Source organism: Macrobrachium rosenbergii, chromosome 10 (assembly GCF_040412425.1).
Source record: "Macrobrachium rosenbergii isolate ZJJX-2024 chromosome 10, ASM4041242v1, whole genome shotgun sequence".
Lineage (NCBI taxonomy): Eukaryota > Metazoa > Arthropoda > Malacostraca > Decapoda > Palaemonidae > Macrobrachium > Macrobrachium rosenbergii.
The window spans coordinates 74262935-74281653 of record NC_089750.1 but is presented as its reverse complement, the minus strand read 5'-3'; the positions used below and the strand labels follow the sequence as shown (position 1 = coordinate 74281653).

Here is an 18719-nt window from a genome sequence, read left to right as displayed (position 1 = left end):
TCTAAATAGAAGTGCATTTGCGTGCCATCGAAGGCAGCTTCTTTATATAACCCAAGTGGACATTAAAGACTTCTGTTATTCATGCAACCAATGACGTCATGAGCAAGGTCAGTATTGAGTCACCGTTACACGCCATTCAGACACAAACCTAAACGGGATGTCGTGAAACTCGTACTACGATCAATAACAAGAATATCAGATCTTCAAAATCGCAATAGGCCTAGTATTTTTTCTGGCAGGTGGGGATTAGTCTTAGTTGCGTATTCAGGGAAGGAGGGAGGAGGCCTCCAAAAAAAAAGTAGCCCATAGACGATCCTAAATCGAATATGTATTATCATCAACAGATCGAATAAATTTCATAAATAGTTTACATAGAGCATTAAATAACCTTCGCTCCCTCTCCCCCCCGCCTCGTATTTGAGATGATCAGCCGCAACTCTTGTCGACACCAGCCGCGCATCCTAAGAGATATCATTATCATTTCCGCACTCGCTATACAAACTTACGGTAAACTTGTAGCTTCTAAGCTTGGAGAAATTATCCCTTGTTTCAGATGAAGCTCTTGAAGAGAGGGATTTGTTATTTTGCTTACTATGTATGGAATCTTATGAGCGTTAATTAAGGTTCTTATGATGTCATAAAATGCGTTCTGCCACCCTATGATTGTCCCATATTGAATTTCATTTGTAAATTGTTTCGCTGTTGCTTCTAATAAGATTGATTCGTATACTTTCCCTCTCGAAGATGGTCGTGAATGTGTCTTATTTCATGAGGCGGAATCTTTGTCGTTCTCTTGCTCTCGCTTTTTCCGAAGAGTCGCATTTTACAAGTTATCAGCTTCACTTTTTTTTTTTAGACAGCTCGAAACTGTTCATTTCGTCGACTGGCAAATTTGCAAGATGAGGCTCGAATTGTTAATAAAAAAATAGTTATATTCAATGATATATTGTATCGTTTAGAATATCTTTATGGTAAAGAAAATGGTGATTAACAATCTTATTAGCCAGATTGTACTGCGAGACCGACAAGAAGCAAAACTAGTTAACATTTTTATTATCTTAGTATGATTTACTGTTGTTCCTGTGCATTTGCAACTAACTGTCCGTACACAAAATGCAACAAGGCTCATTATTCGATAAAAGACCACGTAAGATTTATTTTTGTTTTAGATAGCATCTTATACTTGTTTCACTGTGGGAAAATAAAGTTTCTTTATATGCACTGTATATGTAGACAGATTCTGAATTCGTATGTCTCAGTTATACCCTATTTCGTGATTGCCAAGTGAGTTATCCTTGTTGTCTTGGGCAGTGATGACTGAAATCTGAACTCCATTTGCAGATGCTGTACTTTTTAGTTCGTTCTGTCAGTCAGTTTTGTTGGAAATCTCTTGTGTAAGTCATTGCAGGAAGTATTTTGAGACCGCTTTTCGAACTGGTTTCATTTTGGCCCAGGGAGGGTAATTAAGAAAAATAGTCTCTCCTATCCTTTCTCTCCCTTTCGTTTTCTATCTCTGAGCAAACGTTGATGTACGATAATCTATATAAACATCGATAAACCTTAACGCATTGCATGATCATAAGTTAGTTCATGCTTTGTAAAGCTTTGCAGTGCAATTTAGACCATCATGACGTCAGAGATAACTTCTGTAGACAAATTTTTGTCGGAACATGAAATGAAAGACTATTCTAGTCCAGCGTATGATAGCCTTCGGTCGTCACCAAAACATCCTCGGTACTAAAGTGTTGTTTATACTTTGGGATTGTTGAAAGTCTCGGCGTGACAGGTTCATTTAGCAAGCCGTGTGATGATTGACAGGGTGCCAGTGCCTATCAGAAAGAGTGACAGTAGTTATGAAACTCGAAAATTAGTGCGTAACTTGCTCCGTAGCAAAACGTAGCGGCATTAGGTAAGTTCCCAGAAAGTGCCTTTCTGTAGAGACGAAGTAATTAAAGAAGAAGTTTTCGGTGCCCTGCCGTGCTCGGGTGCCACTATTTGAGAGGGCGACAAAAGAAAAGGGTTGGTGAAAGTGTCATTTAACCAGTTATCTGACTAGATCTTTGTGGTTTAAGATGGCCAGAGTCCGAGACGCCTTTTGTGTTGCTTTATCGATTAGATTTTTGGTATGTGGTCGAAGCCGGTCACGTGCTCAACGCATTGAATAGAGTCTTTGTAACGGGGTTCGTGGAATGACATTGGTTGCTGAGAATTGTGAATTGTATAGTCAGAAGTGATAACTCTGCCATATCAGCTTGGCATAGGCATTGTATGCTGTGGAATGGTCATAAAAGCCTTTATATAATTTTTTTCCAGTTGAGACACCACATATCTTTGTTTACGCTTTGCTTCTAGGTAAAAATCACATTTTGATAATGTTTATGCTTTGCTGGAAGAACTCGTCACATATCTTTGTTTACGCTTTGTAAAAATCACATTTTAATAGTTTTTTTTTTTTGCTCGTCAACTTGGCACGATCTCTCTCTCTCTCTCTCTCTCTCTCTCTCTCTCTCTCTCTCTCTCTCTCTTTAGCAGCGTAGGCGTTTGCGTACAAGTACACTTGACAGCTAAATTATTCATGAATGTAACTGTTTGATAAAGTTTTGAGTTTTCAACTGGGTCGACGGATGCAGAAAGTATCCAAGACTAACTTTTTTTTTTTACAATGAATCCTCTTGAGATTTCTTATCTTCCCTATCCAAAATACTGCTAGAATTTCAATTTTAACGCTGGCGTAATGCTTATCGACGTCAGTCTATTAAAAGATCTGTCTTGGCAGGAATAGATTATGTACAGTAGACTAACAGCGTGAAGAATTGAGGATCAGTTGTTCCCTATGACCCAGGAAAATGAAAGTTAGGTATCTGCTCTACTGTTAATGAAGGAAATTAAAAGAGAACTACGATACGGTTTCGACGTCAGTGTGATGTGGAGGGAAATACATATTTGATTCCTTCAAAGAGAAGTAGATCGATGCCACGGCACTGAATGAGATAAAGTGAAACTTCAGGATGTAAAAGATTGAGAAGGATGAAAGAGTGCCCGTGTCTAGGTTACCGTAGATATGCAAGAGATTATATGGATGAGATTGAAGGTGGCAGGAGAGTGTTGTTATTTGTACATTGGTCTAAGGATGGAAGAATACAAAAGGGTTCCTGGTAAATTGCATCTATTCCTGCCTTGGATTGGGATAGAGAAAGGGTGGTTGTACTGGGTGATTTAAATGCAAAGGTAGCTGACGGAGAACGTGAGGAATGGAGATCCTGGAGTGGATTTAACTTGAGAGTAATGTAAGTTCAGAAAGGGCTTTATTGTTGGAAATAAATGGCTTACCAAGAGTAATAAGAAGTATACTTGAAAGCAGAAAATGGTAAAGGTAATTTGAGAATATTAGTACAGAATAAATGGAAACTGCAAGTATATGTGAAATATAAAAAAAAAAAATGAAAGGATGGAAATTGTGGAGATGGTGTTGATACGAAGAGTCGGTGGTTTGAACATGTGGAGAGAATGGAGGACAAGAAGTTAGTGAAAAATGTATACCTGAAAAATGTTGAGAGGAAAGAGAAGAGGAATACCTAGTAAGTGCGAGACAGAAGGTTTACAAAAATGATTTGATAAGAAGTACCTTAATATCCAGGATTTATGTGGCAACAAACACATCTGTATTTTGGACTCGCGCTACCTTAAGCCGGCCCTATGCCAGAAGGGGCCCTTGCCCAGAGTGTGGTAAAGCGTGCAAAGGGTTTATGAAGCTTGGTGGGAGCCTATGAACTCGGCCCATCCAAAAGAGACGATGGTTTATGCTAGGATGTACGATGGTCCTTGATAGTACTATACGTAGCACATATAGGTTGCTCTTTCAAGACGGATGAAAGTAATGTGAGACCCTAAAACGAGAGAGAGAGAGAGAGAGAGAAGAGAGAGAGAGAGAGAGAGAGAGAGAGAGATATGAATGACTTTGTTCAAGGATCTTCTCGAGGCTCTCGAGACGCCCAACCATTCTCAGATTAACAAGAGACGATTACCCCAAGTCCCAAGTTCGTTTTACTTTGTTGGCGCGGCCCCTTTCTTCCCTAGCTAGTGAGCGAGCTTTATGTCAACATCATCTGTGTTTGGTTTCACATTAGACCTTTTACAGTTTTACATTTAGTTTAGTTTTGACAATATGAGCTCTAAAAGGCAATAACAGATGATATCGTCCAAATTAACCTAACTTCTTACGTAGATCCTGTGATTAACTTGTGAGCCTAGTCTACTGTATATTGCATAGTTCGTTATCAGTTAATTATCACTTGTAAATCTCATTGTTCTTGTGAGTTTGTTTTTCTTGCAAAGCACTGGAATTAGATGTACCGGAGATCACGGCCAGACAAATTGTTTTTGTTTTCTGCGAAAGATATGTGCAGTGATCTCTATATGTGATCAGATTTTGAGTGAGATCACTTGGGTACATGGTGAGGCATGAATTACGCCAAATCTCTCTCTCTCTCTCTCTCTCTCTCTCTCTCTCTCTCTCTCTCTCTCTCTCTCTGTAGCGGAGTGGTGTCAGTCAGTTTAAATTCGCAACAAAGGGTGTATTTAATGATTATCTTTTCCCAGAACTTTCTGATGATAGAATAATTTTTTTTGTTAACAGAAAATTTAGTCCCAACTTTCATACAGATGCTGTATATTGGGTATTATCTCTTTTCCCATGTATGTAGTCTGATCAGTTTCTCGAGCCGTTCTTAGAATATAGTGACAAGAACTTGTCATCATGTGTTAATGCACAGATTAAGTAAAGTTCTTACGATATTAGATGGCATATAGATTACTAACTTGGTAAGATTAACCCAGCTACGCCGAACACTTCGTGAATGATTTTAGGGCAGACTTGCTGTTAATCTACAGGCTTATATATGATGAAAGATATTCACAACGCCAACTAGCCATTTTGAAGTTCTGAGCATGGGCAAAACAGTCGTAAAATTCTTGTTTAGTCGCCCAGACTGGCCAAGGCACAGGCGCGAACATACTGCAGTCAGCCTAGGTTAGAGCCGAGTGCCAGTCACTTTTATGATCGTAGACTTGTTCCTATTATTATTATTATTATTATTATTATTATTATTATTATTATTATTATTATTATTATTATTATTATTATTATTATTATAGTAATGATAATAATAACAATTGACTTTGTTGACAAGGATTTTCTCTCAGAAAGGGAAATACTCTGATCCATTTAGAATTTTCTTAAAAATTTGTCGCCCGCGAAAATCCTCACTTTTCCCCATTCAACTCTTTGAGCATAAAATATTCCTTGAAGATTGTTAAATGTTTAATACTCTTTGATCAGGTTTGGTAGATAAAAGTGCATTTATATTTTATAGTAACAAATTGTATGAGCCGTGAAATTAGAGTTTAAACGAATTAAAAGGAAATAAAACAATGGAAGTAATCACGGTAAGCCTTGAGAACCTGCTGTGTGGCATTGGTCTGTCAGTAAGGGTATGTTACACCCATTTTCTAAACGGGCGTGTGCAAGCATTTCAGTTAAGGTTATTTTCTTGTATGTATACATTCTAATACTGGTTTCCAAACCATTAGATTCCAAAGTGTGACTTACAATGAGTAACAGATTATTTCTTGGGAATAGCTGGAGTTAGGCTGAGTCGTAAACTTAAACCAGACTGGATTCCAAACGTCCTCAGACAGAACACAGCTGAATCCCATTAATTTAATTTGGAAAGGTTATTGGACTTGTTAGCTTAGACTTCAAGTATAGACTATATTTAATCTGCTCGAATTGCTACAAATTACGCTTACGGTTCTAATGTCCTAATGCCATGCATGTCTTTTTTTTTCTTTCCTGTAAAACGTAAAACTATAATACCGTATCTGATATTGATTATATATATGGTTAAGCAAGGAGTTGTAAGAGAACGGGGAATTAAGCTTACCAAAACGCAAATATAGTGCCTTGCTTACTTTCTCAGCCATGTTAATTTCTTGTTAAATGTGTCTTTTCGTGGTTCTGATTTAGTAACTTTACTCTGGAATTGAATTAAGCCATTATCACCTTACTGGATAAACAGTTTTTATTACGCTTGATGTCCTATAGTTGTAGACCATATGAAAATACGGCAGACGTAGTACTATTGAGTGATGGCCTCTTTGTTTTCCAGAATCATCCGCTATTTCTGAATTTCGTTTACTAAAACTTTCCCCCTATTGTTCTTATATATATGTTGAAGATATCCTGACATACTTTGGCTTCGGGGTCTTGTAAATTTATAAGATTTATAAGGAGGAAAATTTAATATTAATCACCCTTGGGGCTGGTTGTATGTACGCTTGAAAATTATTGAAATGGAGAATCTCTCTCTCTCTCTGCTCTTAATGCAGAATGTAATAACCTTTGATTAGCCTTTGATTGTTAATTAGTGTAACTTAAGAACTGTTCATTGTAAGGATAATGACACCAGTTCATCGTGTAGCAATGTCTCTGGAGACATTGTGCAATCTCATGGAAAATGCAGGCGCTTAGTACCATATCCTGTTTCTAATTTGTACTCTTTAAAATTAAGAGTTCATGTACAGCGTCATTCTTCTCCGAATCGAGACCCTCGCCCAATTACGGCCTGGTATGCATTATTCAAGAGGCAATTAGGTACTGGTGGCGCCTTTCCAGATATAACTAGTTAAGGCCCAAGCGACCTTGACAGTGAACGAATTCAGACTTGTTCACATTGCGTTACTTGCTGTTGCTATTGACTTTTGTAGCTGTATGACTCTTGTACTTGAACTTCGTAACTTGGAGTTATACAGCTAGAGTAAAACTCGACTCTGTTTAATACGTTAACTCCCAGCTAGGCCTAAGCGATCGGCCTAGCTGAGAGCTAACGTGTTAAACCGGCATTTTCCGTTGTTAGCATTACAGTGCAACTCTGCTCACTTTCGATGGTCCTTGTTGCGTCATCCAGAGATAATGAGCACAAAAAACTATCATCCTTTTTTGTTGCCACACTCAGGCCGAAGTTACATTGTTGTTCATTTACTGATTCTTATCCATGTCCGGACTTTGACCTGGAATAACTTAGATGCTTTTTTTAGACTAGCTTCGAATATAAAGTTCGGAATTGGCATCGCAGCTTGACAATGATAGGTTGAGATAAGTTTCGAAAGGTCTATTATATCATAACAGTCCTCTTCTACAAATAGCAGAGAGAAAAAAATTCCCATTGGATACTGAAGAATGCTTTTGCCAGTCTACCCAGTCGAGTTAAGTTGTCTGCTCTCTCAGACAAAAATGAGTTTTTCACACGAACCATTTTTTATTAATTTCCCCCCCAGAGTGAGGGTAATTCCTCAGATATGTTAAAAATAGAAAATGATTATCTGTTGTATACAATCGACGTGATTCGTCAGCAGTTATCAATTCTGACTTGTTCTCTCTTGCACAAGGACGCTTGGGTTAGTTAGAATCTCTCTCTCTCTCTCTCTCTCTCTCTCTCTCTCTCTCTCTCTCTCTCTCTCTCTCTCTCTCTCTCTCTCTCTCTCTCTCTCTCTCACACATATATATATATATATATATATATATATATATATATATATATATATATAATATATATATATATATATGTATGTATGTATATGTATATATATATGTTTCTGTATATTGTTTATAGCGCTTAGCATATAGTACAGTATGTAATTTAAAGTATTGTTGCTTATTCTAAATTATGACAAACTTTTTCATTGTAAGTACATTGCTGTCCATACCCTCCACGAATGAAATATATAAACATTTTATCTGTCACTGAAATCATCATCACAATTCTAGGAACAAATCTGATAAAATCAACCAAAGATGGGTGACTCTCAGAATGATGAGACTGAAGCTAAGAATTTAAAACATGGCCAGGCAACAATCTCGACCAGCGAGCCTCAAGAATCAATAAGCAGTTCGAATTCCTTACAGAATGTGGAAGGAAATGAAGAATCGTCGTCAAACAGGCCGGACGGAATCATTTTACTTCAAGATCACCAAGATGGCGTACCAGAGGCTTCATCGCCCGGCTCGAAGTCCAAGGAACGTAGTGCTATTGGTGAGTGCGTCTAAACTGCTTTTATATCATTTATTTCAACATGAAGCATTTTCCCCTGACAAGGGGGATGGTCCCAGAGATAAATTAAGACCGTGGTTGTTGCCATATTCATACTTTTAAACAATGAGTCTAGGATGAACCAGTGTGCATAAAATTCACGTAGCATTAACTGCTTTTTGCGCCTGTAAGTTGATTTTCATCAGTAGCACGTCTGACTCTTATTATACACAGAGGGTCAGTTACCTCTGTGCCTGGATGTCAGGAAAGACCCTTCCTTTCAAAGAACTTCTATAACTTTATTAGCTTAGCACTTTCTTGGTCTTCCAGATTATAGCCTTTTCACCAGACTTTCCTATAAGACAAGCTTTGATGACTTTACAGAAACCTTTATTCTCCCCACTGCCTCTTCTAACGATTTTATCATTGGCTTCTAGCAAATACTGGAGCCATATAACTTTTCAATTGCCTAAACCCACACTGCTCTTCCTCTATCTATCCTGCTGTCGTCTGTTTAGCCTTCTGAATCTCAAAACTATTTCACACCTTCCCTGGTATGCTAAGTAATATTATTGCATATTTATAAATTGTTTCCTTTACTCTTTTGACGGTTCTTATTTTTACTGCAGTGTTAGTTGTTACAGCAGGAGTAATTCTAGTTTGTACTTGTGGCTTTAGGGTTAATTACGAGCTAATATTTGTACTATTTTGTACGGTATTAGTTACTATTTTGCGTCAGAACTGAACGTACAATATTACGGGTGATATTTTCTTCGGGCCAGAGAGGATTTTATCTCCGTAAGTGGTAATGCCGTCAGTGCACCTCACACGGTGCAATGTAGGCATTACTTGAGGTCTTTGCAACGTCCTTTGGCCCCTAGCTGCAACCCCTTTCATTCCTTTTACTGTACCTCCTCTGTTCATATTCTCTTTCTTCCATCTTGCTTCTCACCTTCTCCAAACAGTTGCCACATGGCGCAATTGCAAAAGATTTTCCTCTTGTTACACCTTTCAAACCTTCTTTACTGTTTACCTTTCAGCCTCTGGCCTGGAATTCATATTCCACGCCATTCCATTCAAGAATTTAACTCTATATTTGTATCTGTCTAGATCAAGACAGTAGGCTACGTTTGCTGGCACGGGCTCTTGCTCTTCAGCCGGCCGTAAAAGGATTTAACTGTGGAAAATTCCTTGCAGTGTCTCTGAGGTGGTTTCATATTACATACTTTTTTTTCTTCTGACAGATGAAGTAAACCCGTCGAGATGCGCAGGCTGCCTCAGGGTGGTCAAGACAGCTCGTTTCCAGGTGTACCTCTCTCACTTCCTTTCGTCATGGGGGGACAGAATGTGGATGTTTGCAGGCGGCCTCTTTCTCCTAGATGTAAGTGTCGGGACTGTCGCCTCTTTCAGTGATGTGTTGAAAATGAAGTCGGTATAGAATGTGCTGTCCTTGTACCACTTTCTTTATCTAACTCTATCTGTATATAAAAGATTAAATTTGTACATTATTGAATCAGTCGTGGCCTGAACATTTTGCAAATAACCAAAGCAACTTATGAAAACTCAGCCTACCTTGCCTATCACTGTATTTTAAGATAAAGTTTATGTATACATTGATTTTCCCCATTTGTTGTTGACTAACATCCAATTTTTATCATTGCTGTTATTTTAGAAGCTTGGCAGACATCTTGAGCAGAGATATTTATTCAGAATATTAAAAGGTTTTAAGTAAAAAGTACAGTTTTGCATTCATAATTTTTTTTGAGCATCGAAACATTTAGATATAGAATACATGGAAAACTTTAGATTTTGTTTACATAACTGTGAAAGCTTAGTAGTAGCAGTGTTTGTAGCGATTTTCCTTTGAACGGCTTCCCCCTTTTAATTTTATTTTTTCTTACCTCATGCAGGTAACCCCAGGATCCTTACGTTTAGCAGCTGTATACGGTGCAGCTCTCGCTCTGACAGTCATAATTTTTGGAGCTCCTGTGGGCCGATTAGTTGACCGAACTTGTAGGCTTAAGAGTGAGTATTAGCCGTATATAAGTTTAGCCTACTTGAAGGAAATTGTATTGTAAAGAAGTTTGTTCTGAACAAAATTGTGATATATTCTTGACGATTATAGCTCATATTGTTTGATTGACATTCTTTTCTATAAAAATGTACAGTGTACTTTCTAAAGGGTTTGTAATGTTTTGTTCTTCATTTCAGTGGCACAGGTCAGCTTGTGTATTCAAAATCTAATGGTCTGCATATGTGCAGCTATATTAGTAGTGGTGACAAGTCGGCGAGACTGGTTTAGAGCTTGGGATGGCTGGGCTCTGATTGTTGCAGAGGTAATGTTTGAAAAATATATTTTGAAGTATACGAGAGATGAATTTCAAATTTTTCATAATAAAGACTGTTAGCCTCATGTGATACTTTGAACTTCAGGAAACTGAAATTTAATTCCATACCCTCCTGCACTATATAGTTTCGGTTTTGGCTAGGGTGTTAGTGACAAACTACAGTGTACTATAGACAGAAATTACTGTGTTGAACATAAGGCAAACTTTTGTTCAAATTGGAATATAGAATAGATGCTTCTTTGCATAACCTTTTGGGGAAGTATGTAGTTTCATCTCGCTTGTATTCCTTCATGTTAAAATGCAGAGTACTCACAAGGTACTTTGTGGATGAAATGCCTTACCCGGCCACTATTAAGGTAAATCAATGGTTTTTGGGATCACTATGAGCTCCAGATTGTGGAGTGTACCCTTTTGACTTGATAATAAGCCAACAAATCTTCTACAAAGCAACTGTTTTTCGGCTAATGATACAATTTGTTTAGGAATCTAACTTCACACGTTACATGGATCAGAATAAATTGGATCTACTGGTACCTTTTCCATATACAGTGCAGTGTTTTGTACTTGTATTTATAATGGCCAAGATAATATGCTAATTACTTTCCTTTGTGAAGTTGATGGTTTCTTTTGTCAAAATTCGTGAAAATATTTATTTGCATTTTATATTCCATTCTTATTTCTGAAATGTATTTAGCCTTATTGAAACAATGACCAATATAACATTGTTAATCTATGGAAACGATTGTCTTTTCACTTTTTGCAGGGATTTGTGATATTAACTGCTTGTATTGCTCAAGTTGGAACACTGGGCTCCAAGTTAACCATTGAAAAGGACTGGATTCTTGTCATATGTGGACAAGATCAAACTCTCTTAGCTGGTCAGTATTTTTTTCTTATTACAGTAGATAGTAAGTATAATGCAAGAAAGTCTGATTATTTTTGTTTCTGGGGATTTATGTGACATTTAAGACTTTGTCTTAAGGAATTTGTGGTCCTGTTTACCAAGATTAAGAGGAAGATATTGATGATTCTAAATTTTAACTAAGTGCTACATTAGCATGTTTTTATTGTCTTGCTCCCCATTATAGCATACTGTCATATTTACATATACAGTATATTTTTGTCTACAGTGCTTAGGGTTAAGAACTACAGGTATAACTGATGAGGCTGGAAGGTGATTAGCCTCACCCACAAGATCATGAGAATTACAGACCACTCTTCCTTTTACTTATGCTTTAATTTAAATGAGTGGGCAAAGGTAGAGCTGAATAATTGCTAGGACAAGACAGTGGCAAGACATCAGACAAGACCTCTGAGCAAATATATTGTCTCAAAGTTGTGTTTCCTATCGCGAGGAGAAGGGGTAGTGCTGTCAGTGCCCTCGCATGGTGCGCCATAGAATTAAGGTTCTTTGAAGTGCCCCTTCGGCCCTTAGCTGCCACCCCTTTCATTCCTTTTACTCTAACTCCATTCATATTCTCTTTCTTTTGTCTTACTTTCCACCCACTCTTAACAGTTGTTTTATAGTGCAACTGTGAGGTTTTCCTCCTGTTACACTTTTAAAACCTTTTATTCTCAATTTCCCTTTCAGCACTGAATGACCTCATAGGTCCCAATGCTTAGCCTTTGGCCCAAATTTTATATTCCATTCCTTTCCTACATGTTGATTCATTTTTAGTGTGACAATTATTTCAGTTTGTTTAGTTAGAAATAAGGCTCTGTTTAACCCATAAGTCATTCATGCCGATTCAGTTTCAGCGAAAAAATTGTTTTCCATTATATCTGAAAGGATAACTTACGTGTTTCAGGTATGAATAGTGTGTTGAGGTCCCTGGATCTCAGCACTGAGGTTCTTGCTCCTGTGATTGTAGGCACAATCATGAGCAATGTAGGAAATGCTGCTGGAGGTATTGTTATTGCATCTTGGAATGTGGGATCTCTTGTTGTAGAATATGGACTGCTTCACTATCTGTATCATTCCAGTGAAGACCTCCAGAAGCCAAAGCTAATTAGTGATGTAAGTGATAAAATCCTTGATACATTTTCAATGAAATACACAAAACTATATACCCTTAGGATTACAAAAAGTATTGTTTTGGTGAACTCTCAAAACTAGACTCTTATTCACCGGAATTTCATCATTAGTAGTCAGCCTGTATAAGGGCAAATTTTATACCATAATTATTAGAAGGCAGGAAGTTCAAAATTCTTCATAGCTTTCATTTTGTAATTTAACAACATGATGTAAGAAGATGGATAAGAAATTCACCATTGTCTCTAATCTGATTATAAGACTTCATGGAACTAGGTACTTTTTTTCCCTTAAACGGTAAACTTTATGAAAATTATTGCCAACACAATTTATCAAAATGTTAGAGTATTATGTTTTAAGGTAACACTCTCCGGGTGGCTAATACACAGATTGGTAAGGAAATGGCGGGGAATGATTGTGAGGTGGTAGATCCTGTTAGAAGTTCAAAGTGGGATGCTCTGAAAAATCGTCTCGTATCTGCATGGGGTGCTTGGCTTGCCTACATGAGACATCCAGTCAGGGATGCTGGCCTTGGTCTTTCGCTCTTGTATATGACTGTCCTTGCATTTGATAATTATTCCAGAGGTGAGTAGTTAACCCAAAGCAAAAGAAGCAGTAAGTCTGTTTTTATATGTGCTTTTTCATTTATTCTTTTTGAGCTTTGTTGTGCCCTACAGATCTATATTTCTATCGCACATTGTCAGTGTTGACTCTACAGCACTGATGAGAATTTCTTAAACTGCATGAAAAATCTCTTTATCATTTCTACTTTTATTCGTACTGTAAAAGCAAGCTTTTATTCCGTTAAGAAATGAGTATCTAAAGAAAAATTAGGACAGTTGGAAGTCTTACATTCATATTTAATGGTCCATCTGAAAGTGTCTCATCTGCTTTTGTGCTGAAAATGTTTGTGTGAAATCAACACATGATATTGAAACTGATTTTTCAACAGTTTGTCACAAATGTATGAATATTAAGTATAGCCTACTGGTTTGATTTAATTACTTTTCTTTTGAAAGAACATACAAAACATAAGTTAAGATTAACTGGTGTAATACTTGGCTGCAAGTATCTAAAAAAAGAAAAGCAAAAAAAAGTTTACTGGACACCAAATATACCCTGTACTTAAATGCTACTATTCAATGTAGGGTTACTGTAGGTTTAAGGTTAACACTTGTTATATACAGATGTAAGTTGAGCTTCCTAAATTCTAGAAGGGGAAATGTGCAAGTACTGTATGTTTTCTTAATTTACTACCATAATTTTTCTACAAATGCATGTTTTTTCCCTTGTACTGTATATTAGAGAAACATGAGTTCTAGTTAATATATTACACTGTACGTGTATTGCGCTTTATGTATTGAATTTTTCAATTGATTGCTACAGTCCTGTAATTTCCACTGTTCTAACTTTTTGCTTAAGACCACTGTATTGCAAGAAGTAGGCTACTTTTTTCTAATGGAATGTCTTTAATACTAAATGTTTGTGGCCCTGTAAAATGACTTAGCAAGGTATAGCTTCATTAAATAAGGTACTCTCTCTCCATGAATTTCTCTATTTTACTCTCTGATTTTCCTCCTAAATTTTTGTGTGAAGAAAAATTACAATGTTAATTTAAATGAGTACAGGTATTCCACTAGTTCTTTTAGCATGTAGACGAATGTTGCTGCATAATAAAGGATAAGTTAGTTTTGACAAATAGCTTTTCATGGAAAATGCTAATAGTAAAAGTTACAGTTATGGCATTCATGATGTCTCGAAGAAGCTTGAAAGTGATTATGGCAAAAATTGGAGAAAGTAAGATTCTTTTAACCATAATGTGGGAGAGAATAAGATATTGTATGGTATCCTGCTACAGTTCTGTTCCCTTTATTGGTTCCTCCTGCCTGCAGGCAAGACTCTCTAGAACATAAATGTTAGGTGTTATCAGTCGTAATATTGCAAGTCACTAGTTTTCACATTTTTCGTTGTATTTTCTTTGAAATTATATTCATTAGTTTAATTGATTCCAGGTTTTGTGTTTGAATCTGGTGTATCGGAAACTATTCTTGGTATTCTGACTGCAGTAGCTTCGCTCTTTGGAATATTTGGCGCTTTAATGTACCCCATACTAAGAGCCAAGGTTTGTGTACTGCATTTGTTTATTACAGTGCTTATTTCTGAGACTGTAGATATGTTTTGATACATTTTGGGTGATAATTTAGATTCATTAGGGCTGGGTGCCTTAAATGTAAATTTTCAAATGTTGTGTCAAGGGAATGTGAATTCATTGATGTCTACATCTCTCTAGCATAACTACTGAAAAATGAATTTACCCCTCTTAAGAGATTCTAAACTGTCATTGCATCTGAAATTTCTTAGGGTTTCGTCTTGCACAAAGAAATGTCATGAGCTTTTTCAATCTGTTTGGTGATCCTACCATTATCTACTACCAGAGGATTACACTTGCACAGGGTATGGGTGCTGATTGAAGAGCAAGACTAACTATTGATTTTCACAGTAGCTGTGAATTGTGGCTGAAAATTTTGCATTTCAAAATTACTAGCAAATATAACAAGAATATATTTGAAGACTATTGTGCCACAGTGATGGTAATCTTTGCATTATCTCTTGAGCAGAGTTGTTTTATAGTCCAATACCTTTAATTAATAATTGAAAACTAAACTCTTTGATAGAGAAAATTCTTTTTGAATTTAAGAAAAAATGTTATATTTTTTTAAAGAATCTCCCTTTTTGATGATCTTAATGACATTTTTGCATCTGATTTTTGTTCCTGAAATATTTTTTATGAGTCCATGTTATGAATACTGTATGGGTACTACTTATTTTGTAGCTGAATCTTTTTCCATTTAAACTACCAATTCATTCGGATCAAACCAAAGAAGAAAAAATCATTTGTGACATTAGCATACATGAGTAGATGATAATTCATTCGAGAATTTTTGGGTATTGTTCCAGTTGCTCTGAAATTTTGTTTCATAAAGCTTCAAACCAATAGTTTTCCATGAAAAGTTTAAACTAAGACATGACCACAGGCCTGGCTCAGCTTTGGAGAAAACAGATTTTTCTTTGAAGTTAGGGAAGGTAGTTCACAAGGTGAGGAAATCTGGAATTATGCAAATTTCTAGAATACATAATGAAAAAATAAATTACAGTACTATTTCAAGATACTTAAGGAAATATCCAACACTTACATGTTTGCATTTACCTTCTCAGGTAATGTATATAAATTACTTTTCTATGGAAGATTGCTGGGAGACAACAAAATCTCTTATTTACTGCAGATGAGGAGAAGGGTAGCCAGTGAATATACTGCAGCACTCTTGTTTTTTCTATCAACTTGTTAGTTATGAAGAACATTAATGCTACATAGTAATTAAACCACACAGTAATTAAACTAACTTAAAAAATATATATTTTTCTTTCACAGTTTGGTTTGGCAACAACAGGCCTCATTGGTTTTGGTTCAGAAACATGCTGCTTGGTTCTCTGCGTTGCGTCGGTCTTTGCTCCCGGCAGCCCCTTTGATGCGTCTGCTTTAATATACAGCAAATCTGCAGATACCCAAAATGAAAGTCCTGTAACTGTCAATCCAGTCATAACTTATGATACAGCGTCTCTCCCAAGTTCAGTGAACAACTCTATTATTGTATATGATCAAAATGTCACGGAGAAATCTACGTTTGAAGGAGAATATGAAACTAGTGGAGAGGTGGAGACTGACTTTACTTCTGTTATTCTTCTTTTAATTGGGATCATCACATCAAGATCAGGTATGTAGGTCTCATTGCAGGTGGTTAGATCATGATACTGTACACTTCTATTGCTTGTCCTCCTGAACTAGTGTTTTGTAAAACACACTTGTTGATGAGATTTTGCAAATTCAAGTTCTTAATGGCTCTTGTTAGGACACTCTAATCATCCATAATAGCATCAGTGAAGCACTCTTAACAGGACACAAGATAGGAATAAATTGGTGGTGTTTTTACATTTTAACAAGTATGCCTTCCAGTAAACATTTATCTCAACATCTTAAACCTTTTAGGACTGTGGATAGCTGACTTGTCTGTGACACAGCTGCTTCAAGAAAATGTTGAAGAACAACAAAGAGGAGCTGTTAATGGGGTTCAATCTTCATTAAACCAGTCACTTGGCCTACTTCGTTCAATACTCCTTATAATTCTACCCACACGAGCAACATATGGTTTCCTTATAATACTGTCTTTCATGTTCGTTACTACAGGGTGAGTTATAATTTTTTTCTCTTTAAAAATTAGTATTAAACAGAAAATTACTGTAATGTATAAACCTTATGGTTTGTCACATCCAAATTTTGATGACCTTAGGGCATTTTATATGAAAATTAAAAAAATCTTACCAGCTTCTGTTTTGCAAATGAATGCCCTTCCTCACACAGACCCTCCCTATTTATCGGGTCTCAGGAAATTACTGTACTGTACTAGCTTTATTACAAACCTGAAAAAGTTGATCAAACGTGGCAGATTGCTACTAGTGTATTAGTACCAGAATAAGTAGTTGTAACACTCTTACATCATAAAGTGAAACAAGACAACTGTTTAAGGACCATCATTGTTTTCTTGGATACCGATTGAAAATGATGCCAGAAATTGGGTGTATCTTATTTTGCCGCGAATATGTTGCGTGAAAGTTATTCCATGGCCTTTTAATTTGATTTCCCTTACAGTTGTGGTAAGTGCTGCAAGAAGCTAATCCTACTGTGGATCCTCAGAGCCTTGATAAGTTACACTTTTTCCATGTCATGAGACTAACTACCAATGAATGTCAACAAAGGAAACTTTAGCCTCGGATTTTTTTTTCCTGTGGAGGGTAGTGCCATCAGTGCACCTCACACAGTGAACTGTAGGCATTACTTAAGGTTCTTTGCTGCATCCCTTTGGCCCCTAGCTACAACTCCTTTCATTCCTTTTATTCTACCTCTTCCACTCATATTCTCTTTCTTCCATTTTGTTATCCACCCTTTACTAACAATTTTTCATAGTGCAACTGCGAGGTTTTCCTCCTGTTACAACCTTCAATACCTTTTAGTTTTCTGTAAAAGAAAACTATTGCGATGGCTTTCTGTCCATCCGCACTTTTTTCTATCCACCCACAGATCTTAAAAACCACTGAGGCTAGGGGGCTGCAAGTTGGTATGTTGATCATCCACCCTCCAACTATCAAACATGCCAAATTGTAGCCCTCTAGCCTTAGTAGTTATTTTATTTAAGGTTAAAGTTAGTCCCGATTGTGCGTTTGGCACTGCTACAGGTGCCAACAACACAGGCCACCACCGGGCCATGGCTGAAGTTTCATGGGCCACGGCTGATTGTTTCATGCTTCGACGCATTTTTTACTTGTTTACTCTTGATTTCCCTTTCAGCACTGAATGATTTCATAGGTGTCAGCGCTTGGCCTTTGGCCAAAATTCTATATGTATTCCGTTCCATTAGCTTCAGATTTTGAAATTTTTTGTTGGGTCATATTCTTTTGTACAAGAGAAAGACATCTGTAGGCTTAAACTCTAGGTGCTGCTTGCTGCGTCTCTCTTCGGCACTTTCTTTCAGCTGGACAAGGGAGACTCTTGGTTGTTTGTTAAAGAACTGTTTCCTCTCTCCTGCAACACATACCTTTCACTTCCTCAGCTCTTGATGGCCACTGGCAATGTATTAAGAGCAAAAACTTTCATATATTTTCCATGGCTCATCCCAGTTTTATCCATATAGGCAATTACCCTTTCTACACAACTGGCTCACTGCTATCTCGATTCCACTACAGACAAGTTAGCAAGTCCTCTGTACATTACCCTCACTGAACAATCCTGTGTTCTCAAGTTTGCTGACAACATGACTGAATCTGGTACAGTAATTTCATACTACAGTATAAGTTAAAATCATAAGTGTGGAGCTGATATAGTACTGATATCAATCGCCATCTCATCCAAGAAGACAGACTACCAAGGCAATGATTTGACTAAAATGCATGAGCATTTAACAGTTATGTTTTGGACATAAATACCATTTACCAAAATTAGAGGATCTTCTCGGACTTTGATCAGATTGGTCTTCCCAAAATGGGACTTCATAGCAATGGGGGCAGGTGAAAAATGTAAGAGTTGCATGCATATCTATTAAGTGGGGTTCCTTTTACCCCCATGATGTAGAGTAGTCTTTGGTGCATGTCTGAATGCAGTTAGTTTGAAGTATAATGCTAAGTTAATGATTTGTATGTGAA

General features: G+C 36.9%; 1 protein-coding gene across 3 annotated transcripts in view; it reads left to right on the top strand.

The window, feature by feature from the left end:
- The window catches only part of LOC136842875 (solute carrier family 40 member 1-like), a 29676-nt gene that overhangs the window by 4199 nt on the left and 6758 nt on the right, over nt 1-18719 (top strand). For 2 of the 3 annotated variants that reach the window (XM_067110769.1, XM_067110767.1), the window contains 10 exons: nt 7826-8090; nt 9332-9468; nt 9998-10112; nt 10299-10423; nt 11199-11313; nt 12244-12452; nt 12857-13052; nt 14480-14589; nt 15898-16240; nt 16513-16711. In XM_067110769.1, the coding sequence (XP_066966870.1) occupies nt 7853-8090; nt 9332-9468; nt 9998-10112; nt 10299-10423; nt 11199-11313; nt 12244-12452; nt 12857-13052; nt 14480-14589; nt 15898-16240; nt 16513-16711 (1787 nt within the window). In that variant the 5' untranslated portion in view covers nt 7826-7852. Of the gene's footprint in view, nt 1-1712; nt 1910-7825; nt 8091-9331; nt 9469-9997; nt 10113-10298; nt 10424-11198; nt 11314-12243; nt 12453-12856; nt 13053-14479; nt 14590-15897; nt 16241-16512; nt 16712-18719 lie in introns of those variants that run through there. The other variant, XM_067110768.1, reaches the window with a different exon arrangement.